This window comes from Perognathus longimembris, chromosome 14 (genome assembly GCF_023159225.1).
Source record: "Perognathus longimembris pacificus isolate PPM17 chromosome 14, ASM2315922v1, whole genome shotgun sequence".
Taxonomy (NCBI): domain Eukaryota; kingdom Metazoa; phylum Chordata; class Mammalia; order Rodentia; family Heteromyidae; genus Perognathus; species Perognathus longimembris.
Window position 1 is genome coordinate 35,864,795 of NC_063174.1, and position 25,956 is coordinate 35,890,750.

Sequence of the window (25,956 nt, forward strand, 5' to 3'; positions counted from 1 at the left end):
GGGCTCTTAGTATGAGCTGAGCATAGGTGACAGTGTCAAGCTGATGGCAATGTACTGTATTCTAGAAATTTCAAAGGGTAGGTAGGCTGGGAATGTGGCTTAGTGGTAGAGTGCTTGCCTAGCATGCACAAAACCCTGGGTTTGATTCCCCAGCACCACATATACAGAACCGGCCAGAAGTGGCGCTGTGGCTCAAGAGGTAGAGTGCTAGTCTTGAGCAAAAAGAAGCCGGGGACAGTTCCAAGGTCCTGAGTCCAAGCCCCAGGACTGTCAAAAAAAAAAAAAGAAAGTTGGTACAAAAGGAGAGCCAGGTGCATCAAAAAATTTGAAAAAGGGCTGGGAATATGGCCTAGTGGCAAGAGTACTTGCCTCGTATGCATGAAGCCCTGGGTTCGATTCCCCAGCACCACATATATAAAAAATGGCCAGAAGTGGCGCTGTGGCTCAAGTGGCAGAGTGCTGGCCTTGAGCAAAAAGAAGCCAGGGACAGTGCTCAGGCCCTGAGTCCAAGGCCAGGACTGGCAAAAAAAAAAAAAAAATTGAAAAAGTGATGTTTCAACTGTGTCATAGAAGATTATGGAGGAAACAGGATGACCAAATTATTCAAGACCCCAAATTAATGACATATGAATTGTAGTTGTACTAAAGTTGGATTCTGAAACATTTATCGTTTAGATTGAGAGTTGGATAACTATAATTAAAAAAGTGGTTTAATTACAATTAAACTTTTGTTTTATTGTTTTATTCTGGTAAATAAAAACATGATAAGAACTTTGGTCACTGACAATTCAATATAAATTAGGTAAAATATTCATTATTAATTCAATATTTATTCACTGCACTATTAGTGACTTTTCCAATTTTCCCATTAAATGACCATTTCTAAACAGTGGTTAATGGTCAAAACAAGTTCGAGATTAATTTACAAATAAGACATAAAGACTATCACTCTTTCTACCAAAGTTAAAATAAAATTGTTAGTCTGTACATTCTCCAAGCAAGTAATGCTAACATTACCACTTCCTCAGACTTCCTAGGGGAGCATTACTTTTGACAATAGCCCTCCAAATGAAACTAAATTTTATTAAGTTCACATTTTATCTTTCTTTTTTTTTCTGTTAGTGCTAGGAATAAAATGAACCCACGACCTCATAGCCCAGGAAAGCACTCTACCACTGAGTTAGACCTCAAGCCCTCAGACTGACATCTTAAATCTTTTTACAGTCATGTAAGGATATGTCCTGAAAGATTATTAAATTGACTTTAATTATCACCATTAGATCTTAAGATAATTTTTCTAAATACCTGTGATGGAGGGAGGGAAGGAACAAGTAGCAGGACACTAGTTTTGCAAGTATGAGTCCCTGAGTTTCCACCCTAGTACTACCAAAAGTTTTTTTTCTGCCTCATAGACTGATGAAGATGGTGCTACATAAGCCTTGTGAATGAGGATGTTCACACTCAATTCTCTATTATTTTCCTAAGTCCTCAACTAACCACTTTATACATTTCATAGCCTTCTAAGTTTGTTTTTTAACTTCATCCTTGCTTCTCATATGCTTCTTGGTGACCACTTATCCACATCTAGTCTGCTTACCTTTGCAGCCCATGGGGTCTTTGTACTAGTGTCTGATCGTTTATCAACACTAGGGTCTGGTTTCATACTGTTCCTTTGTGGTCATTAAGAGTTTTATGAAAATACATAAGAAGACACACAGATATATACACAATGACTGAAAAGTCCTTTTATGGTTTTCTGAGAGACTAAGGCACAAAAAAGGAGGCTTCCATGGGTCTGGGCTCAGTAACTGAAGCCAAGAGGTCTATCTTCTCATAATGCCTCTTTTATTATCTCCTTATTGGTCTGAGAAGACTGTAGGAAAATGACAGCTTTATTTCTATTTCTGCCTTCAGATTTTGCAAACTTTCTCAAAAAGGAAGCTCATGTGGAAGCTACTGCTTTGGGTTGTCTCTGGATAAGGAAGTCCAGACCACAGTCCAGATGCAGTGAGAATTCCAGCGTTGCTGAGATTGCAAAGGTCACTCAAAGTGAAGACTGTTTGGATGTAAGGAACAATGTTGTGAATAAGGAAGGCAGAAACTAGCCCATATCTACATACATCAACCCTGCGAAAGGTTGGATGTTCTTAGATAATAGGTTTCAGAAGGAAGATATGAGCTGTACAGGACATATGAAGGTTGTCTTATCCAATGATATATAGTTAGAAACTCTAGTAGTTAACAGGAAAAGTTAAGTCTAGATGAACCTGGCAGTGTACTGGGTTTGAAGTAGATATGAAGCAGGCAAGGCTAGAAAGTTCTGGTCTTTATGGTCAGTTTTGGCCTCCTTGCAAGGAGATTTCTGCTTTTGTCTTCTTTTGGGTATAACCGCAATCACCTATCAATCCACTGGGAGACCCAGCAGGTCACAGCTGACGTCCCATAGCCGCCTTGCTACTGTTTCATTTCGCGCCTGGGAAGAGACCCATGCCACCTGGCAGTCACTGGAAAATAAAGAGGAAAAATGATTGAAGAACATTAAGAATGGAGTCTTCACTCTGCTTGCCATAAATATGACCAAAAACCAACAAAATAGTGATCACAGCAGTCCTCCAGGTCCTTCACACAGCCAGTGCTATCTATCCTATTTCCTCACTCTCCAATCTTGTTTTTTGTTGGGTTTTTTTTGGATGGTAACTGGGCTTGAATTCTAAAAAAAAACATTATTATATATGTTCAAATAATAGTGTACAAAAGTTTGCTGCTGCCCAGGTGCTGGTAGCTCATGCCTACCATCTTAGCTATTCAAGAGGCTGAGATCTGAGGATTGGGCACGGAGCCCTCAGTGTGAACAGACAAATCCAAAAGACTCTTATCTTCAGTGAGGCAGCAGAAAGCCAGACCTGGAAGTATGGCTCTAGTGCTAGAGCACCAACAGCACACACACACACACACACACACACACACACACACACAAAAAAAAAAAAAAAATTAAAAAAAAAGCTGAGTAAGAGTGCAAGGCCCTGAATTCAAGCCCCCAAACCAGTATTTTTTTTTTTTAAAAAAAAGAGCTTCTTGTAGCTCCAGACTTCTATCACATAAACCTTTGCACCATATAGAGTAACATACTTGAGCCTCTACATCATAACACATGCAATAATTAACTCAAAATGGACCATACTTCTAGATGTAAGCTAAAACTATAAAATGGTTGGACCAACAGACTAGTAAATCTTTGCTTGGGTAAGGCAGTGCTTTCTTAGATATCATACCAACAGCACAATTGACAAATATAAATAAGATGGATTTCATCAAAAGTAGACATTTTAGGGGCTCAGTGCTAGAGTACTTGCCTAAACATAGGTGTCACTGTGTTGGCATGCACACACAGACCCCAAATGAAAACTTTTGTGCTTCAAAGGACACCAATAAGAAATTTTTAAAAATCTGTAGGATGAGAGAATATATTTGCAAACCATATATCTGATGAAGGACTCATGTCTGGACTAAAAATAATTCTTGTAACTGAACAATAAAAAGATTACTTGAGAACAAAGAATTTGGAAAGATATAGAAATGAACTGAGTACATGCAAAATGTTCAACAGGGGCTGGGGATATAGCCTAGTGGCAAGAGTGCCTGCCTCGGATACACGAGGCCCTAGGTTCAATTCCCCAGCACCACATATACAGAAAACAGCCAGAAGCGGCGCTGTGGCTCAAGTGGCGGAGTGCTAGCCTTGAGCGGGAAGAAGCCAGGGACAGTGCTCAGGCCCTGAGTCCAAAGCCCAGGACTGGCCACAAAAAAAAAAAAAAAAAAAAAAATGTTCAACAACACTGATATGAAAATGAAAATGGCAAATACTACTTCCTCTTCACTAGGATGTCTAAAATCAAAAGGACAGACAGTAACTACTGTTGCCTATGGGCTATAGAAAGCCTTCACATTGCCACTTCAACATAGCTTCTAGATGACCTGGAAATTCCACTTGCATGTACCCAAGAGAAATGTCCATATAAAAATATATATGAGGGGGGAGGGGGGAATGAGGGACGAGGTAACAAACAGTACAAGAAATGTATCCAATGCCTAACATATGAAACTGTAACCTCTCTGTACATCAGTTTGATAATAAAAATTTACATATATACATATATATGTATATATACATACATACATACATACATATATATATATATATATGAGGGGCTGGGAATATGGCCTAGTGGCAAGTGCTTGCCTCGTATATATGAAGCCCTGGGTTCGATTCCCCAGCACCACATATATAGAAAATGGCCACAAGTAGCGCTGTGGCTCAAGTGGCAGAGTGCTAGCCTTGAGCAAAAGGAAGCCAGGGACAGTGCTCAGGCCCTGAGTCCAAGGCGCAGGACTGGCAAAAAAATAAATAAAATAAATATATACAAGAACATTCAGAGCAGCTATAGTCATAGCCCAAAAGTACAAACACAAATATGTTAACGGATAAAGAATATATGGAGTAAATAAAAAATATATGGAAAGTTCATTCTTAAGGCCATTTTCAGCAATAAAATGTAATGAAAAGCTGGGTGCTAGTGACTCACGCCTGTAATCCTAAGTACTCAGGAGGCTGAGATCCAAGTATAAAGGTTTAAAGCCAGCCCAGGCATAGTACACGAGACTCTTATCTCCAATTAACCACCAAAAATCTGGTAGCAGAGTTGTGGCTCAAATGGTAGTATACTGGCTGGGGATATAGCCTAGTGGCAAGAGCGCTTGCCTCGTATACATGAAGCCTTGGGTTCTATTCCCCAGCACCACATATACAGAAAATGGCCAGAAGTGGCGCTGTGACTCAAGTGGCAGAGTGCTAGCCTTGAGCAAAAAGAAGCCAGGGACAGTGCTCAGGCCCTGAGTCCAAGGCCCAGGAATGGCCAAAAAAAAAAAAAAAAAAAAAAAATGGTAGTATACTTGCTTTGAGCAAAAGAAGCTTAGGGACAGTGCCCTGGCCCTGAGTTCAAGCCCCAGGACCAGTATACACACATGTACATATGTACGTACGTACCTAATTATCAGACACTATTCTAACCCTAGTCTTTTCTGACATCAGAATTCAGAATGGATACTGCTTAATGCCTTTTCCCCCCAAAAGATCCAGGATTGAGGTGGCCAGTCTCATAGGCACATGTAACCCAATTCAAATTGTAACCCAGGTAGCTGGTGATGAAAGGTAACCCTTTAATCTGCAGTGGCATCTATTCATGTACCTTATCCTTTCCTCAACATCAAATGTCTGCTGCATTTGAAATATTGATGCACTGAAACTAAAGACCATTTAGTTCTTGTCTTAATGTCACATGAGTAAAACTGACACTTCAAATAATGAAATCACATTTAAAGGCATTAAATAAATATACAAGGATGCATCCTACCTATCAAAAGAGGGCAATCTAGGGCTGGGAATGTGGATTAGTGGTAGAGTGCTTGCTTAGCATGCCCAAAGCCCTGGGTTTGATTCCTCAGTACCACATAAACAGAAAAAGCAGAAGTGGTGCTGTGGCTCAAGTGGTACCCTAGCCTTGAGCAAAAGAAGTTCAGGGACAGTGCATAGACCTGAGTTCAAGCCCCAGGACTGGCAAATGAAAAAAATAAAAGAGAACAATCCAAATGACAGTTTCAATGGAGCTTCTTCAGTTCAGAGAATCCAAATGGAACACACTGCCTTTCTCTGTTAAGCATATGTCCCTTGAGATGTCAAACTCTGAAAGGTTTTAAGTATGTGAGAAAAACCTGAAAGAGATTAGTACCACAAGAAAAACTACTATTTAAAAGTTCTCTGTACTCTGATTCTCAAACATTAATGGTCAAACTAATAATTTTGGAATATTTCATCTGTCACTAATATTTAGATTTTTCATTTAGAAGAAAAATATAAAGCTATTTAATTTTTCAAAAGAAAAAACCCAAAACACATCAGCTGTGACCTGCTGGGTTTCCCAGTGTGGCACATGCCTAGAATTCTATACTTGGAAGACTGAGGCAGTAGGATCACAAGTTCCAAGACAGCCTATATTACAAGGCAAGACCCTATCTAATAAACAAATAAAACTGCTAGGCATGATGACTCATTCCTACAATCCCAGCCATGCATGAAGAAGTGGAGATTGGGAGGGTTGTGGCTCAAGGGACCAGGCAAAAAGTCAGTGAGTCTACATCTCAACAAGCATGGTGTCACATACCTGTGGTCTCACCTGCACAAGAGGGCATGGGGGGGGGGGGGTTGTGGTATGACAGATGGTTGTGGTATGAGTCTAGGTCTCCTAAAACTAGGCAAAAACATAAGTCCCTACCTGAAAAACAACTAAAGAATAAAAAAAAATTTTTTTAAAAGATATGGAGCTATGGCTCAAGTCCTCCCAGCAAGTACAAAACTCTAATACCCTAAAGTCCAAACTCTAATAGCCTAGAGTCCAAACCCTAATACCAATAAAAATAAATAAAAAACAACAGATAAGCACAGATTTCATTCTAAATGAAAGAAAGTCACCAAATACTACATTTCACATGCTATCCTTTATACAATATATTAGTTATAGGCAAACCCTGAGGCATAGACAGTAGATTAGTAGAAAAGGCAGAGAGAACAGCCAGTAGTAGAAAGTAGAAAGGCCTCGGGCTTCAACCAAAATAGATTTAGGTGTTCATTTCCAGACAGTAGTCTACATGATTGCTGTTTGAGCTTCAAAAGCAAGTAAATTTCAGAGTCTGTGGCATGGATTCTTCCAAAATCTATTCAACAATTGCTGTTATAGATTAGAGGCTGACTTTCTTTAAGCCAGCCAGTCAAAACTAGGGTAAAGATTTTTTGCATGTGTCTTTTTTAAATCTCCAGAGCAGAAGAACATAGTCATTCTTAGACAATCATTCTAGTGTGCAGAACTTATAAATCTATCCTGTGAACTTTGGGCCCACATTACCATATTACAGAGGACACACAAGACAGAGTCAAGTTTCCTATATGGTGGGAAACTGTCATTTGACTGTCCATTCCACCTTCTTTAGACAATAGCAACTTGGTATCTTTTGTCCAATACTTCTTCCCTGGAGAGTGACATAAGCAACAAAACTAGACTAAAGACTGCTGGTGTTCCTGCTAGCTAAGTGGCCACTCTGTTCTAAGCCTGCTTTCCAGTCTTCCCTTTGGATCTAGGAGCACCTCCCCTCTAAAGTTGTAGTATCTCCCTCTTAAGTTGGTCAGGAGTATGTCTCTGGGGTTATGGAATCCAAGAACCTTCATTCACATACATTAATTCTCCCTGTCTGCTGTCTTATTTTACATCATCAACATCAACTCTAACATACAGACATGAAACCCGGACCCAGGTTACCAAATCCTCTTCCATCTTCTTAGTCATCTAGTAAAACTTCAGCCTTAAATAAGGCTAGCTTACTCATTCATTCTGATGTTTTTGGAGAGCATAGACCAGATTTTGTCTTTCCTGCAGCAACTCCAGTGGCTCCTCTAGAAGTCTGGCACTATAAACTTTTCATCATGTTTACCTTTCTTTCCATCTGCATGCTATTTATAGCTTTTAAAGTGCAGCTTACTTCAACACTATTACATTTTTTTAAATCTTCTGAGATGTTTTGGATTTTCTTCAAAATAATATAAAATAAAAATATAGGAAGGGGGCTGGGGATATGGCCTAGTGTCAAAAGCGCTTGCCTCGTATACTTGAAGCCCTGGGTTCAATTCCCTAGCATCACATATACAGAAAATGGCCAGAAGTGGCGCTGTGACTCAAGTGGCAGAGTGCTAGCCTTGAGCAAAAAAAAAAAAAAAAAAAAAAAGAAGCCAGGGACAGTGCTCAGGCCCTGAGTCCAAGGCCCAGGACTGGCAAAAAAAAAAAAAAGATAAGAGACAGTCCTCAGGCCCTGAGTGCCCACCTCCCCATGAAAAAAAATTCCTAGAAGACAACAACAAAAAACCTATAGTCAAACCAGTGCTGGTGGCTCACGCCTATAATCCTAACTACTCAAGAGGCTGAGATCTGAGTATGATGGTTCAAAGCCAGCCCAGGTAGGAAAGTCCATTAAGACTCTTATCTCCAATTAACCACCAGAAAACCGGAAGTGGAGCAGTGGCTCAAAGTGATAGAGTGTTAATCTTGAGTGAAAAAGCTCAGGGACAGTGCTCAGGCCCTGAGTTCAAGCTCCATGACCAAAACAATAACAAAAATGACACTTCATTGTCAAAAGACAAAAGTGGAGGCATGGCTCAAGTGGTAAAGTACTAGCCAATGAGCAAAAACGTCTGGTACCAAGTTTGAGTCCCCATCTCAGACCAGAAAGGAGGGAAAAATACACACACACACGTGTACGTGTGTGTGTGTGTGTGTGTGTATAATATATGATATATATATAATCTTTTTCCTAATTTAAGACACTGTACTTTTTCAAATGGCATGGTATTCCACACAAATCTAGATTCTTTCCTTTGGGTAACAAAATCTCATTTTCTCAAAGACAGATACATTCATACCTGAAATGTTTGCCACTTAGATGCTCAAGACCTTCCGTCAGGGCGCAGTACAGGCTGGTCTGGGCTCCCTGCTGAGGAGTTTTGATGAAGAAGGAGAACACCTGCCACATCAAACTCATGACAGTTGAGTGCCGAGTCAATTCAGATTTGACAGTGCCAGGGTGGACAGAATACACTGTTACACCAGAGCCTGGGGTAGCAAACAGAGAGGGAAGACAGGACTTGATTTGTACCAAATAGCCAAACAGAGCAAAGGTTGTGAAGAAACATGTTACCCCTACATGTGATTCCAGGCCCACAGTAGCCTCACAAACACCACTCTCAGAAATTCACAGCTCCATTTTACAGACTCAGCTCAGGCCCTGAGAGGTAAATATAACCACACCCGGTTACAGTTATAGTCATGGAAGTAGGTCCTGTCCAGGAGAGGGGCTCTGGAAAACGAGTCCTATTCTGAGGTCTTAGCTGCTATCCACACACTCACATCTCCCCACTCACTGCTCCCCACTCACCCTTCAGCCTCCTGTGCAGTTCCCGGGTGAAGAGAATGTTTGCTAACTTGCTATGACAGTAAGCCAGACCTGCACTGTAGAATTTTTCCCCCTGCAGGTCATGGAAGTGGATCCTTCCCAAGTGATGTGCCAGGGAAGACACATTTACTACCCTTGATGGGGCTGACTCCTTCAGTTTCTCCAGCAGCAGATGGGTCAGGAGGAAGTGACCTGTGGAAGATAACCAGGAAGAATCTGAGTTCACAACCTGTGTGAGGGTAATAGTGGTGCCTGTTCAGCTAATGGTGGGGGGAAACTAAATGTCCGTGAGCAGGAACTGGAGCTGGACCCCCATCTCTCCCTCAGTACAAAACTCAATTCACAAGAGGATCAATGAGACCTGAAACTTAAACCACTAGAGGAAAACATAGGACAAACACTTCAAGATCTAGGCATATACAATGACTTTCTGAATAGAACTCTAGTAGCTCAGGAACTAAGGAGATAGTGAGACTGCAGTAAATTAAATACCTTCTGCATGCAAAAGGAAACACTAGCAAAGAGATAGTCTACAGAATGTGAGAAACCTCTGTCAGCTTCTCATCCAATGGGATCAATATCCAGAATATATAAAGAACTAAAAAAATTAAACATCAAAAGAGAAAATTACTCAATCAATAAACAATGTATATGAATGAACTAAACAGCTCTCAATAAAGTACAAATGAGCCAGGTGCTGGTGGCTCACACCTATAACCCTAGTTACGCAGGAGGCTGAGATATGAGAAAGACAGTTTGAAGCCAAGCCTGGGAAGGAAATTCTGTGAGAGTCTTATCTCCAATAAATAACTCAAAAAAAAGCCAGAAGTGGCACTGTTGCTTAAGTGGTAGTGTGTTCACCTTGAGCAAATGAAGCTCAGGGACAGTATCTAGGACCAGAGTTCAAGCTCCAGGACTGGCAAAAAAAAAAAAAAAAAAAATCACAAACAACCAAAATATAGTTAAATATTATTCACCATGTTTAGCCCTAATGGAAATACAAATAAAAACTACACGTAGTGATAGAGGGGTTGAGATTCATTGGGATATATTATAAATGTAGGGAGATGTAACAACAAAATCTCTCTTAGTGTAAGCTAATTTAAAAAAAAAACCTACACTCATCTCAGTTTTTTGTTTTCTGGTGGCTATCATCAAGAAAACAAAACCACAAAGGTTAGTGAGAAGGAATCAGTGAAAAGGAGGGGAGAACAATGGGGGAGAATGAGTGAATGTGATCATAATACATTATACACATACACGAAATGTCATAATGAAACCCATTACTTGGTGCAATCAAGACACACACATTACAAAAAATGCAATAAAATTTGGTCCCTACAACGCCTAGTTTTTGCATAAACATCACTAATGCAATCAGGTTGTTCAGAAATGCCACAAGGTAAATCAAATTTGAATTACAGATTGAAAAGTGGACAGAACCCAGAGCAGGCTTCAGGTTTACCCCTCAGCTTTCAGGCAGGTCTATATTATACTACTTATTTTTCACACTTTATTTTTTTCCTATTTATTATTCTACTATGGCCCAGAGCTCTATTCAGACCACAAAGATGACTTAATCTGATGCTACCTTTTCCAAGGAGAACCTTAGGTTCTCTGGAGCTTTGTGATGATGCCCAATTTCTTACCCAAGTGGTTGACTCCCATGTGCATCTCAAAGCCATCTGCTGTCTTAGAGTAGGGACACATCATCACTCCTGCATTGTTGATCAGAATATGGAGGTGCTTTTCTTCTACAAGGAAGAGAAGGCGAAAGATGGAGCATGTGGCCAGCCACAAATCTGCCTCACCACTCAGGCTTTGCAAATGGGGATCCGTGCTGGACATCAGTGGCTCAAGCCTATAACCCTAGAGACTTAGAAGATAGACCTGAGGATCAAAGTTCCAAGTCATTCCTAACAAAAAAAGTCTAAGAGGCTCTATCTCCAATTAATTAGCAAACTGCCAGACTGGAGGTGTGGCTCAAGTGATAGGGTACCCAATGTGAGTGAAAAAGCCAAGTGAAAGCAAGAGGACAGGAGGTCAAGCGCTGGTACCAGTGCAAAAAAAATAAAGGAAGTAGGGGCTGGGAATGTGGCTTAGTGGTAGAGTGCTTTCCTAGCATGCATGAAGCCCTAGGTTCGATTCTTTAGTACCACAAACACAGAAAAAAAGCCAGAAATGGCACTGTGGCTCAAGTGGTAGAGCACTAGCCTTGAGCAAAAAAAAAACTCAGGGACAGTGCCCCAGGTTCTGAGTTCAAGCCCCAGAACTGGCAAAAAAAAAAAAGAATAAAACTAAAAAATAAAGGAAGTAGAGATGCAGGACTTTCTCCACTTTTGTCAAGGTTATGTAGGGCTTTAGATGAATGTTTCACAAAGCAAAATTCCATTTTATATCAGCAAAAAGCTTTTCCAGTCTTTTCAGATCAAGAAATACTTGTTAACTCACTGTATCTACCTCTCCCAATAGAAAGTATTTATAAGCTGAGTGGAAAGATTCCAAAGGCAGGGCAAAAAGGATGCTCCATACAACCCCGCATATAAGATTTGGTCTAAGAAGAATCCTGTCAACTCTCTGTGACTCACTTCTTTATGTGGTGTATGATTTATGACTATAAGTGTATAGCAATGATGTTGTTTTCCCTGAGTTATAAGGAGTTATACCTGCAGAACACTCTTAAATTCCCTTTTGATAAGATACCACGTTAATATGTCAGCTCAACATTCTTTTTTTTTTTTTTTTGCCAGTCCTGGGGCTTGAACTGAGGGCCTGAGCACTGTCCCTGCCTTCTTTTTGCTCTACCACTTGAGCCACAGCACCACTTCTGGCCTTTTCTGGTTATGTGGTGCTGAGGAACCAAACCCAGGGCTTCAGGCATGCTAGGTAAACACTCTACCACTAGGCCACATTCCCAGCCCCATCAGTTCAACATTCTTGCACAAATTAAGTAAGTAATACTCTACACTGTCTGATGAAAGAGCTCTAGACTCCAGATGATACCAACTTGGGATTCTAATTTCTTTCTCCTTTTTTTTTTTTGCCTGTCCCGGGGCTTTAACTCAGGGCCTGAGCACTGTCCCTGGTTTCTTTTTGCTCAAGACTAACACTCTACCACTTGAACCACAGCGCCACGTCTGGCCTTTTCTGTTTATGTGGTGCTGAGGAATCGAACCCAGGGCTTCATGTATACAAGGCATACACTCTACCTCTAAGCCATATTCCCAGCCTTGGGATACTAATTTCCTACAGATGACTTTTTTTTTTTTTTTTTTTGAGTGGGGAGAGCAGTACTGGGGTTTGAAGTCAGAGCTTTGCTTTTGTTAGGCAAGCAAACTACCAGCCCAGATCTCAGATGACTCTTTGAAGAGACAGTCTGCTTCTTTATTGCACCTCTGAGTTGGTGGGCCAGAGTTTTAGTTTTAGCCCCCTACCATGACCAAATAAGAATCTCAATCTTCTATACACAGCTCCAGATCTCAAGGGCCTGAGGCCTCAGCTCCTATTCTCTCTTCATGGGGGCACAGCCAGCAGGACCGAATGAGCCCATACTAAGTTCTGATACTTGGGTGAAATTTCTCGCTTCAGCTTATGCTCACTGCTCTTTTGGGATTCCCTATTTACTTCTGTCTTGAGAGGCTATCCCTTTGACATAATTCTTATCCAGATGATGTCCTTGTGAGTTCAACTGTTCACCTTTTTGTCTATTTGTCCATTATTTCTACATGTTAAAAGCTAAGCCTATCATTTTGACCATGATCTCCATAATAGAATGGCGTTGTGGCTCTTACCTGCTAAGAAGTCTTTAGCAAAGGCTCGAATAGACTTAGTATCAGACAGATCCAGTTTCCGCACCAACACCTGTTGGTTCCCTGTCAAGCCTTTGATCTCCTTGGCCACCAATTCTCCCTTTTGCACATCTCGGCAAGCTAGATATACGCGGGCTCCTGTGAAACATGAAAGACCAATTGTCAGCTTTGTTTCTGAGTGTTAGAAACCTCATGCTGATGTTGAGTGGTGTTTTCTACTCAGTTTTTTCTTTTTTGTTTTTACAAAATAGTAATTTTTATCCATACTTCACTAGAGCAGAATCTAAAGCAAATGAGGAAAGGAAATTAGACCAATAATATTTGTTAGGTGCCCATTTTATGGCATATCCTAGCAAATTCATAGTAGTAAATTCAATGGAGTACATGGAATATTCCTGCATTCTGAGACTGGGAAGAAACAAATGGCTGTGACCATGAGATGTAAAAACAGCAGTAGCAGAAGGGGTTTAGGAGCAGATGAACTTGCCTCTTTGAGCCAGCTCTCTGGCGGTCTCCTTCCCGATGCCTGTGTTGGCTCCAGTGACTACAGCTACCTTTCCTGGAAGCTGGACAGTAGATGTGCACACCCCAGAGGACAGCATCCTCCTACAGATAAGGAGAACACATCACTATTATAAGTTTAAGGACAACTGGGAAGGAAGAAGAAAAAGTTCTCAGCTCTTTAAGCCAGTGGTGCATTCCTATAATCTCAGCATCAGGGAACATAAGACAGGAAGACCAAGAGTTTGAAGCTTGGCTGGGGATATGGCCTAGTGGCAAGAGTGCTTGCCTCGTATACATGAAGCCCTGGGTTCAATTCCCCAGCACCACATATATAGAAAATGTTCAGAAGTGGCGTTGTGGCTCAAGAGCTAGCGTGCTAGCCTTGAGCAAAAAAGAAGCCAGGGACAATGCTCAGACCCTGAGTCCAAGCCCCAGGACTGGCAAAAAAAAAAAAAAAAAGATGTACTTGCCTTACATATGAAACTGTAACCCCTCTGTACTCCACTTTGACAATAAAGAAGAACAAATGTGTAGTGCTGAGAAAAAAGAAAAAAAAAAAAGCGTTTGAAGCTTGCCCGGCACCAATGGCTCATGCCTGTAATCCTAACGACTCAGAAGGCTGAGATCTGAGGATCATGGTTTGAAGCCAGGCCATGCAGGAAAGTCCATGAGACTCTTACCTCTAGCTAACCACAAAAACACTGGAAATGGAGCTGTGACTCAGTGGTAGCAAAAAACATCTTAGGAGATGGCTAGGTGCTGGTCACTCACAACTGTAATCCTAGCTACTCAGAAGGCTGAGATCTGAGGATCAAATTTCAAAGCCAACTTGAGCAACAAAGTCCACAGAGCACTAGCTTTGATCCAGAACAGCTCAGGGACAGCACCTGACCCCTCAGGTCAAGCCCCCAGTCTGGGGCCCTTGTGCACACTTGAGTACATGTACACAGGCACACAAATGCGTGTGCACCCACAGATAGCCAAGAGACAGCACTCAGGCCCTGAGTTCAAGTCCTACTACTGGCACAAGAAAAATAAAAGTTTGGGCTGGGAATATGGCCTAGTGCTAAAGAATTTGCCTCGTATACATGAAGCCCTGGGTTTGATCCCTCAGCACCACATAAACCGAAAAAGCCAGAAGTGGCGCTGTGGCTCAAGTGGTAGAGTGCTAGCCTTGAGCAAAAAGAAGGCAAGGACAGTGCTCAGGCCCTCAGTTCAAGTCTCAGGACTGGCAAAAAAAAAAAAAAAAAAAGAAAAGTTTGAGGCTGGCTTGGAATATATAGTGAGATGTTGCCTCAATCAAAACAAAACAAATTTTTCTTCTTGCTAAGGACAAAAGTGACTATTACAGGGCAAAGCTTAGAGGAACTTCCTATAGCACAAAAACTAGATGAGTATTTGAGTTGCCAGGCATCTGACATCTGTTTGAGCTCTCAGACACTTTTGGATTAGGAGACCACAAGACTCAGTCAAGAGGAGGAAAGAACTGGGGTCCACTTGTCCATGGTCTTAGAATGGCAAATCTAATTTGAAAAGTTAAAATTAGAAAGCTTGTGAATCTGGGACAAAACAATAAAAACAAAAACAGTACACTCAGGTGGATGCCAGTGGCTTATGCCTGTAATCATAGCTACTCAGGATATCTGAGGATAGCAGTTTAAAGCCAGCCCAGGAGAAAGTCCATGAAATTCAGCTCCAATAAACTACAAAAAACAAGCAAGGAGGGGCTGAGAACGTGGCTTAGTGGTAGAGTGCTCCTCTACCATGCATGAAGCCCTGGGTTCGATTCCTCAGCAGCACATACACAGAAAAAGCCAGAAGTGGCGCTGTAGCTCAATGCTGCTAGCCTTGAGCAAAAAGAAGCCAGGGGCAGTGCTTAGGCCCTGCATCTAAGCCCTAGGACTGGCAAAAACAAAACAAAACAAAAAAATACCTCAGCATCTCAGGGACAGCAGCAGGCCCTGAATTCAAGCTCCATGACAGGCACAAAAACAAACAGAAGACCACCACACTCACATTAACACCTTTACAAGTAAGACAGGAGGCTGGGAATGGAGCTCAGATGTATAGCATGTGCAAAGCCTTGGGTTTGATCATTAGGGCCACAATAACAGCCAAACAACAACAAAAAGAGTTCAGGACAAAGGAGATAAATTATTCAAAAGCTAGTTTGCCTAATTACAGTCCTGGTTCCTAAGCACTATATTGCCTTTCCGAATGAACAAATGCACATACATAGATTAGCAGTCCTTATTCTTTTCTCTACAATCCTTAAGAGGATCATATGGTGAAAGGGATAGAGAGCCTGTGTTTTCCTCTGAATATGACACCCATGTGTGCCTAGCACTGGGAGCAGGGGGAATTATTCAAAGGGGAGGGGGAAAAAAATACAACTGGTAGAGTCACCACTGGAGGGAAGATAAATTACATATAAAGAAAGGAGCAAGAGGAAGTCAGGCTAGCGTAGATATATCAGTCTTTTTTTTTTTTTTAGTTACAAATGGGAACAATTTTATTGTTACCTTTCCACATATGTTTACAAGATGTTACACTCAATCTCATCTTTATAATTCTACCCTGCCCCATTCCCTGTTTCGCAACCATTACTAATATTGAACAGGTAGCATTATTTCATTAGTCCATAAGATGTTTATCAAATAGATCTATCAGTCTTAACTATGGATAAGATATAACACAGTGATAGACGAGGCACAGCCTCAGGTTCAACCGGCACCATGACCACGTGTAAGGAATAGGTCTCTTCAGTTACTGGTTGGTTCATCGTCATTACTGGTGACTTACCCAGAGCCAATCAGCAGGCTGCTATTTCTCAGGGACATCAGGCCAGCCTTAGGCTACTCAGTACCTAGCCAAGACATACTACCCCCGCCCCATTCTCAAGGCCCTACCTCTCAGCCCTTCATCATTTAACTTGAGACCCATTCCAACCCGCAGCCCGTGTTCCTGCAGCGAGGAGCAGGACGGGGGCTCATAATCACCCCTCTTTTTCATATTCCTCCTCCCATCTCGCCCTGGAAAAGAGCGAATCTAACAGCAACAAGAGAGCATGCACTAGGCCTGCGGATGTCGCCTTCTGAGGGCAAAAAGTGCAACTTCTCCTTTGCACCTCCATGGCTGGAGGCAAGGGGTGGGAGTGAAGCGGGGCGGCGGGGGGGGGGGAACGCATCCTATTCTAAGGTCTGAGACCCATCCAAAGCGGCAAACGCGAGCGTCCGAAGTCGCCTTGCCCTGGGAGGCTCCCTGGAGTCGAAAGCCGGGGGGGGGGGGGGGGGGGCGGAGAAAGGGGACAGGAGAAGCGAGGAAGGATGCTGAGAGCCCCAAGCCTTTTCACTACTGACCGAGATCCCGGGCCTCGCCTCGCCCAAATCCAGGACACCTGAACCTCGCCTCCGCCCCGGCCTCCGCCGTCCCGGGGACCCCTTGCCCAGCCCGCCCACCTGGCGGAGCTCCCCCGTTCTCCAGAAGAAGGAGCTTCATCCCCTCCCGCCGCCAAGGCTTAGCAGCACCCGTGCACACACCTGATCTGGGGCGCAGCCACATACAAGACGAAAGGGAGCAGGAGGAGCGGGAGCAGAAGCAGGAGGCCGACCATGTCTGCACGGCGGCGCCCCAGAGGCAGATGGATGCTTCCAGCGCAGCCCGCCGGCGACTACCGCTTCTCCTCCTAGCCCCGCCCTGGTAAGGGCAGCGGCCTTGGAGCACAGCCCTCTGGGAAGTGTAGTCCAGAACGTGGGGCCGCCCAGGGCTGCAGAGCCGGCGCTGCCGGCGGGCACTGGGAGCTGCTGGGGGCAACGTGCACCCCCACCCTGCCACCTGCCAGGGCCTGGGTCCTGCGGGATCCTAGTATCCGTTGCGGGGCTCGCTCGTGGCTCTTGCGAAATCTGCCCCCGTGTCTAGTTCCAGAGGTCTAAGTCCACTGCTTGGCGTAACTGTCTGCAATCACGGGTAGCCAAATTACTAGATTGTTTCTGTTGTTAAGTATCCAAGGCCAATTACTCCAAAGAAGAGCGGTTGAGAGTCTGACTGTTGGCGTGGTGGGGAACATGGAGCCCTTCCTCCGGGGTGGGGGTGGGGGGAACCCCTTCATCCATGGAAGCAAAGCAACCCAATGGTTACCTGGAAGATTCTCTCCAGAAAAACCACTTCATTGTGTCTATTTTGAATTATGATGGTAACTTTCATAATGTCCCCCAGAGTTTGATTGTCACTTGATAATAAAATATGGTCTTCCTGATGACTTGTGTTGATATGTATTAACTGCTAATCTAGCAATGAATTTCACGGATTGGTACAGTTGATTATGGCTAATTTGCAAAAGATATTTATTTGCCTGGCGCTGGTGGCTCATGTCGGCAATCCCAGCTACTCAGGAGGCTGAGATTTGAGGATTGTAGTTGAAAGCCAGCCCAGGAAGGAAAGTTCGTGAGACTTTCATCTCCAGTTAACCACCTAAAAGCTGAAAGTGGCTCCAAAACTGGAGAGGTTCAAAGCAGTAGAGTGCTAGCCTTGAGCAAAAATGCTCAGAGACAGTGCCTAGGCCCTGAGTTCAAGCCCCACAATATGATGATGATGATGATGAATTCTGCTTTGAATTTAGGCCATGACCATGTTCTCTGGGAACAGTGGCCTCCTTAATCTTTTCTTTCATCTGAGGCCTATTTCCTGAGGGTGAATGTGGGCAAAGTTTAACAAGTTAACACCCATCCATGGTCCATGCCTACACAGAGTAACGTTTTCCATTTCTTTTGCATAAATTAACTTATACTTGATTGAGAGAGACACATGTTCCAAGGTTAGTTGAACCAAAATATATTATTAGTTTTGACTACTATAATCAATGCTGTTATGAATTTTTATGTGCAAGTCTAGATAGACATATCTTTTCTTTTTTCTTTTCTCTTCCCCCCCCACCTTTTTTTGTTGTCTTTTTGGTTGGCGGTTGTGGGACTTGAACTAGGGCATGAGTGCTATCCCTGACCACTCTTTTGTTCAGGGCTAGTGCTCTACCACTTTGAGCCTCAACTCTGCTTCCAGTTTTTGAGTGGTTAATTGGATATAAGCATCTCACAGGGACTTTTCTGCCCAGGTTGGCTTCAAACCACAATCTTCAGTTCTCAGTCTCCTGAGTAGCTAGGATTACAGGTGTGCCCAGCTTAGACATATATTTTCATTATCTTCAGTATGTAACAAAGAATGGAAATGCTGGGTCATATGCTATTTCTATGCTTAATTATTTAAGAAAATGCCTGTTGTCCAACAATATGAACCATTATTTTGTTTGTTTTTGTTTTGTTTTTTGCCAGTCCTGGGGCTTGAACTCAGGGTCTGAGCACTGTCCCTGGCTTCTTTTTGCTCAAGGCTAGCTAGCACTTTACCACTTGAGCCAAAGCACTGCTTCCGGCTTTTTTCTATATATGTGGTGCTGAGGAATCAAACCCAGGGCTTCACGTATACTAGGCGAGCACTTTACCACTAGGCTATATTCCCAGCCCTGTTTTTTCGAGAATATACTCTCACCAACAGTCTGTGCAAATTTCAATTTCTCTACATTCTTGCCAACACATTATTGTGTATATAATATTTTTTGCCAGTCCTGGGGCTTGAACTCAGGGCCTGAGCACTGCCCCTGGCTTCTTTTTGCTCACAGTGCCACTTCTGGTTTTTCCTATATATGTGGTGCTGAGGAATCAAACCCAGGGCTTCATGTATGCGGGGCAAGCACTCTACCACTAGGCCATATTCCCAGCTCCATGTCTATGTAATTTTACATACTAATGAAAGTAAAATGATATCTGACTCTGACTCTGTGTGTGTGTGTGTGCGCGCGCATGTGCACATGCACTTGAGACTTGAAGTCAGTGTTTTGGTGCTGCCCCTGAGTTTCTTTTGCTCTGGGCTGTAACTCTACCACTTGAGCTACAGCTCCACTTCTGCCTTTTTCTGAGTAGTTTCTTAGAGATAAGGGTCTCATGGATTTTCTTGCCATGTTTGACTTTGAACTGCAATACACAAATCTTAGCCTCCTGAGTAGCTAGGATTACAGATGTGAGCCACCCGTACCCAGCTTGGTTTTAATTTCTGTTTGCCCGATAACTAATAATGCTGAGCATCCTTTTTTGGACTTATTGGCCCTCTTATTTTTGGAAACATTTTTCTCAGAGAAAGGTCTATGCTTTTACCTTGTTTTAATTGGGTTATTTGTCTTTTTTCGTGTTAATTAAACCCAGGAATTTAAACTCAGGAAGTATGGTCTCAAGACCTGTAGGATTAACTCTCATACATTACTGCCTTTTGGCAGGAGTAAGTCTCATACATTACTGCCTTTTGACATGCATCGTGGCTACAAAGGAGTACAAATTTTTTAAATCTTTTTTTTCCTTATTTATTGTCAAAGTGATGTACAGAGAGGTTGCAGTTTCATACGTTAGGCATTGGATACATTTCTTCTTCTTCTCTTTTTTTTTTTTTTTTGGCCAGTCCTGGGCCTTGGACTCAGGGGCCTGAGCACTGTCCCTGGCTTCTTTTTGCTCAAGGCTAGCACTCTGCTACTTGAGCCACAGCGCCACTTCTGGCCATTTTCTATATATGTGGTGCTGAGGAATCGATCCCAGGGTTTCATGTATATGAGGCAAGCACTCTTGCCACTAGGCCATATTCCCAGCCCTGGATACATTTCTTGTACTGTTTGTTACCTCCTCCCTCATTCCCCCCTCCCCCTCCCCCTCCCCCTCCCCCTCCCCCTCCCCTTCTCCCCCCCATGAGTTGTTCAGTTGGTTTACACCAAACAGTTCTGCAAGTATTGCTTTTGTAGTCCTTTGTCTTTTTTTCCCTGTGTCTCTTGATTTTGGTATTCCCTTTCACTTTCCTAGTTCTAATACCAGTATATACAGTTTCCAATGTAAGGAGCACAAATTTTGTTTGTTTGTTTGTTTTTTTGGCCAGTCCTGGGCCTTGGACTCAGGGCCTGAGCACGGTCCCTGGCTTCTTCCCGCTCAAGGCTAGCACTCTGCCACTTGAGCCACAGCGCCGCTTCTGGCCGTTTTCTGTATATGTGGTGCTGGGGAATCTAACCTAGGGCCTCGTGTATCCGAGGCAGGCACTCTTGCCACTAGGCTATATCCCCAGCCCCAAGGAGCACAAATTTTGTTTCACCACTATTCACTCTAAAAGTAGGACGGAGACGGAAAGCTAACAAACAGCTTAGCTTTTATTTTTTATGTTTTTCTTTTTCTTTCTTTCTTTCTTTTTTTGTCCCCGTTCTGGGGCTTGAACTCAGGGTCTGGGCACTGTCCCTGAGCTTTTTTTTGTTCAAATCTAGTACTCTACCACTTGAGCCATAGCTCACTTCTGGCTTTTAGGTGGTTAATTGGAGATGAAAGCCATGGACTTCCTGAGCAGGTGGGCTACCCTCAGATCTCAGCCTCCTGAGTAGCTAGGATTACAGACATGAGCCACCAGTTCCAGCTCAGCTTAGTTTCTTTTAGAGGTGGCAACTGACTGATTTTGGAAATATCTTTATAGCACCTATATTTGTGGAAGGATGCTCTAAGGAGACAATTTAACAAAGTAAGAGCTGAATTTTTCAATGAGAAGGTAACAGGAATTTGGGAGTTGGTGTGAAATGTCAGATATAACTCCCTAAGTTTGGAGACAAGAAAAGTAGCAGGAATTGAATTTATATGTAAAAGCGACCTGTGAGAAATTTTAGTGTTAAAGTACTCAAAAGGCTTTTTTAAAAGTATTAATTAATTTACTTTATTATTATAAAGGTGATGTACAGAGTGTAATATGGAGGTCAGATCTGGCCAGCACCATCATTGGCCACATGGCCAGTTGTACTACCTGGCATCTTGTCTTGATGGATGTGCCTGATTCCTAGAGGAAGGGAAGTCCCATCCCCAGGTGATGGATTTTCCTGAATCCCTAGAGACAGGGGTGGGCATTTGGCCTATAGGTTACTGAACCTGTCAGTCAAATGTGTGGGACTGGGAGCTTCCTGTGACCCTGACTCCTGACCTGACCCGATTTAGGGTTGGATCAGCCCAGGTGCCATCACGCCATGCCACATGTCTCCAGGTTCATGTCCTGTGTCCTGTCTTCCTGGCTTGCCTCTGGTCACCATGGGGTCCCACTTCAGCTCTCCATTGGAGCTGAATTGGATTGTTGGTATGGTTTTGTTCTTTCTTTCCTCTCTGGCTGTTTCCTGGTAGTTTAAATGTATTTGTGGGCTGCAGGCCTTTGTAACAACTGGCTGTCTGCAGACTGCTAATGCTCTAATAAAAGCTCCAAGATTGGATCCTTCAATATGTGGCTTCTCGAATAATTTACTGTATAACAAGAGGGAGTACAATTACACGAGTTAAGTAATGAGTACATTTCCTTTAAGACAGACTTTAAGCAGGACAGCCCTTTAAATTAGCTCCACTGTCTTTGGCCTCTGGGGACCCAAACATGTATTCATTGTATGCCGGGTCAGTGCTTGTATATTGTGCATAACAGAGCCTTATATTCTGTGTGAAAGCCCTTTGGAAAACCTTTGTAGTCCCAGCCTGCGCTGAGAATATTACTGTCATGGCAGGGCTGCCTCACAGCTAGCAGCCCAACTCCACACGGGCCATCTCCACCATGATGACCCTAGAAAGGTGCGATGATAGTACTAGGAGAGCCATCCAGCCATCCTGCTCCACACCACCTTAGGAAAAACTACAATTAACCTATGGCTAAAAGGTTTGTGCTTGGTTATATGTATGTTATGTACCAAGCATTAAGCAAAAACTTTACTTGCCCCTAAAACTCCAGAAATGGGTGTCATAAGGTAAATTATCTAAAAAGCCACATTTTGAAGGATAGAATCTTGAGTCTTTATTACAGCACTAGCAGTCTGCGGGCAGCCTGTTGTTACAAAGGCCTGCAGCCCACACATACACTTAACACTATCAGGAAACAGGCCAAGGAGGAAAGTTAGAACAAAAGCAATACCAACAAACCAATATAGCTCCAATGGAGAGCTGAAGTAGGACCCCATGGTGACTGGAGATGAGCCAGGAGACAGGACACAGGATGCAAACACAGACACAAGGGGCATGGCATAAAGGTACCTGAGTTGGCCTGAGCTTAAATAGGGTCAGGTCAGGGGGCAGGGTCACAGGAAGCTCCCAGTCCCAAGCACTGGACTGACAGGTTCAGTAGCCTATAGGTCAAGAAACCACTCCTGTCTCCAGGGTTTCAGGAACACCCATCACCCGGGGATGGGATTTCCCTTCCTCTAGGAATTTGGGTATACCCATCAAGACAAGATGCCAGATCCTATAATTCACTATGTGGCCAAGATATGGCTGGCCAGATCTGACCTCCTAACTTCATGAGTTGACTAGTTATTACAGATGATTTTCATTCTGAGTTCAGTTTTCATGTGGGCTTCTTGGCATATACCTAAATGAAAACTTTTTGGGTGTATGTGTATGTGAACATCTTTCTGATTTTTCCCCCCAAGGAGGGTTCTTAAACTGATATTACAGAATTAATATGCAAAAACTGTTGCCATTATTGAGTAGATTAGATTGTCTTATCATAACAAGGACTAAAAGGCAGGCATTTAAGAATTAACACTCAAGCTCACATTGAAGGACAAAGGACTGGGATCTTGGACTTTTTTTTTGTTTGTCATTCTATCACAAATATGGTTTGAATTCAACCCTCTTTTACACTATATGGGTTACTAAGAACATGTTTTTGTAAGTTGTTCTTGCATAGAGAAACAATTTAAGATCGCTTTCTTTGTGAGTTTTGAAATAATGACTACAAAATTATTTCATTAAAAAAAGCAACTTTCGGGGCTGGGGATATAGCCTAGTGGCAAGAGTGCCTGCCTCGGTATACCCGAGGCCCTAGGTTCGATTCCCCAGCACCACATATACAGAAAATGGCCAGAAGCGGCGCTGTGGCTCAAGTGGCAGAGTGCTAGCCTTGAGCGGGAAGAAGCCAGGGACAGTGCTCAGGCCCTGAGTCCAAGGCCCAGGACTGGCAAAAAAAAAAAAAAAAAAAAGCAACTTTCTAAAATTTAAAAGGATATCTAAAAGGCTTTCTAATACCAAAATTTAATGCACAGGTGTAGAATTAGCACCAATTCTCTAGGTCTGTGAGACATCCAAACCAAGAAAATTCACCTGTAGTCCTAGCTAAAGAGGCTGAGCCATCCCAAGCAAGCTGAAAGCAGCTTGACTTAGGATGAGACCCCTTCTCAAAGGAATGGAAGAAAAATTGGGACTTGGGTAGTCAGCATGTCCCTGCTAGCTCAAAAGAGCAAAGGTTACAAGATAAGCAATCCTATCCATCATGATGCTTAGAAAACAGAGTTAAGTTGTAAAATAAGGAATTTACTAACGCTTGTAGTGCCCACAATGTATGCTTGTGATTGGATGCTGATCTGGAAAAACAGGATACCAGAGTTAAAAATTAGTGTCCTGCTAGCCTAACTGCAAAATCTTGCTTCTGTAAACTGCTTGCTTGCCTAAACAGAATTTTCCTGGCCACGTGACTTGAGTGTGGCCCGTATGGCTTTAAAAACCCAGCCCTACTGAAGCTCAACGCTGTTCTTCTCTACCTGGTGGGGAAGAAGAGACTAAAGACTGCTAGCCCAATTGACTGAGTGTAGGTGACTTTATTATTGTGGGTTCGAGTCCCACCTGGTGTCCAGCATACAATAGTCTGTAATCAGAAAGCTGTTTTAAGAACATCTTTCTGCTTTTATTAACACTTGAAACTGGCTTAAAAGAAAAACATTTTATTTTATCAAGGTAATTGCTCATGTTCTATTGATCTTGTCAAGCTTCCAACTACTTAAGAAACAGCACAAACGGAGCCAAAGTTCATTTGAATATGTTCCTCAGGTATTTTACCTGACAGTAAAATAATTTACGAAACACTTAATCAGGATAGAGCTTTTGCAAACTTGTAGTAACATGGAGATCTTCGTGATTCTTTTGTAATACTACTATTATTATCCAAAATGTTGATGTGATTAAATACATATGGATTAATCTGTTCTGTTAATGGCTACACTATTTCAGACTTTTTCTTTTTTGGCCAGTCCTGGGGCTTGGACTCAGGGCCTGAGCACTGTCCCTGGCTTCTTTTTGCTCAAGGCTAGCGCTCTACCACTTGAGCACTTCTGGCCTTTTCTATATATGTAGTGCTGAGGAATCGAACCCAGGGCTTCATGTATAAGAGGCAAGCACTCTTGCCACTAGGCTATATTCCTAGCCCTACTTCAGACTTTTCTATTCTAGGTCTATTCTAGATCTATTCTAGGTCTTTGTCATTGCTAATTTGATCTGTTCCTGGAACATTTTTCAAGAAAGTATTATTATAAGGTAAGTCAGTTGGCGAGAAACAGAAAAGCCACTGTGTGTGTGTGTGTGTGTGTGTGTGTGTGTGTGTGTGTGTGTGTGTACACCAGTCTTGGGGCTTGAACTCAGGGCCTGGGCACTGTCCCTGAGCTGCTTTTGCTCAAGGGGAGCACTCTACCACTTGAACCATGGCACCAGTTCTGGCTTTCTCTGTTTTTGTGGTACTAAGGAATTGAACCCAGGGCTTCATGCATGCTAGGCAAGCACTCTACCACTCAGCCACCTTCCCAGCCACAAAAGCCACTTTTTGAGAGGTTGAATTGGGAGTCTTTATTGGGGAGCTTGCATCTGCAGGTGGCCTCCTGTCTCAAAGACCTGCGGCCAAGAACAGAGGTAGCACAAAGCTTTTCAAGACAGAACCAACAAGCCTGGGGTGGAGGCAACCAAAGCAGACTATATTTGGAAGTAGTTCAGGTACTGTTACAGGGTTTGAGGGAGGGGATTCCATGTCCCTCCAAGAGTCTACCACTCAGAGACAGTCTCAAGCAAAAAGATGTATTTATTGGGGAAGTAAAAAGTGAACTGACTGGCCAGGGACACAGTGCAGACTCGGGAGTTAACAATGTGACCCCAAGCAGCCCTCAAGTTGGGGTTTATAAAGGCAAATACCACATGGTCAAGCCTGGCCACACGCAGGTGTCCGATGAGGTTACAACACTTACAGAGAAACCGCATAGTCATGTCAGATCACACGCAGATGGCCACCGGAGTTAAGTGTGTGAGTGAATCCAACCATTTTAGGGAGATAATCAAGGCAGAATCAGAGCATTCTCTGTGGAAAGACTTCCTAAGGCATGACATCTGCAATTCAATGAATGCCCTCTTGCACCTCTAGGCTTTCAGTCCTAGATGGAAAGGTCCCTCCACCCAGTATGGCACCTTGTTGGCTGTGAGAAGTTACTTAGACCCAATTTCACCACTTCAGTATATAGGTGATGGTTTGTTGGTTTGTTTGTTTTTTCAAGTACTTAGTTGTGAGATGAGTTCGTTTTGGCTTGTTTATTTGCTGACTTGAGGCTTGAACTCTGGGTCCGGGTGCTGTCTCTGAGCTTTTGTGCTCAAGGTTAGTGTTCTATTGCTTGAATCACAGTGCCATTTCCAGCTTTTTGTGGTTAAGTGGAGCTAAGACTCTCACAGACTTTTCTGACCAGGTTGGCTTCAAA

At 42.9% G+C, this 25,956-nt stretch overlaps 1 protein-coding gene across 1 annotated transcript; it reads right to left on the minus strand.

Annotated features, from left to right (window-relative positions):
- Window positions 1-550: 550 nt before the first annotated feature.
- On the minus strand, window positions 551-17,026 carry Rdh11 (retinol dehydrogenase 11). The gene is made up of 7 exons (XM_048361736.1): window positions 16,904-17,026; window positions 13,348-13,466; window positions 12,843-12,998; window positions 10,701-10,805; window positions 9,034-9,243; window positions 8,522-8,711; window positions 551-2,504 (listed from the first exon to the last, which is right to left on the minus strand). Exons 1-7 carry the CDS (start codon window positions 16,975-16,977, stop codon window positions 2,402-2,404), a joined length of 957 nt encoding a protein of 318 aa, XP_048217693.1. The 5' UTR covers window positions 16,978-17,026; the 3' UTR covers window positions 551-2,401.
- Window positions 17,027-25,956: the final 8,930 nt, after the last annotated feature.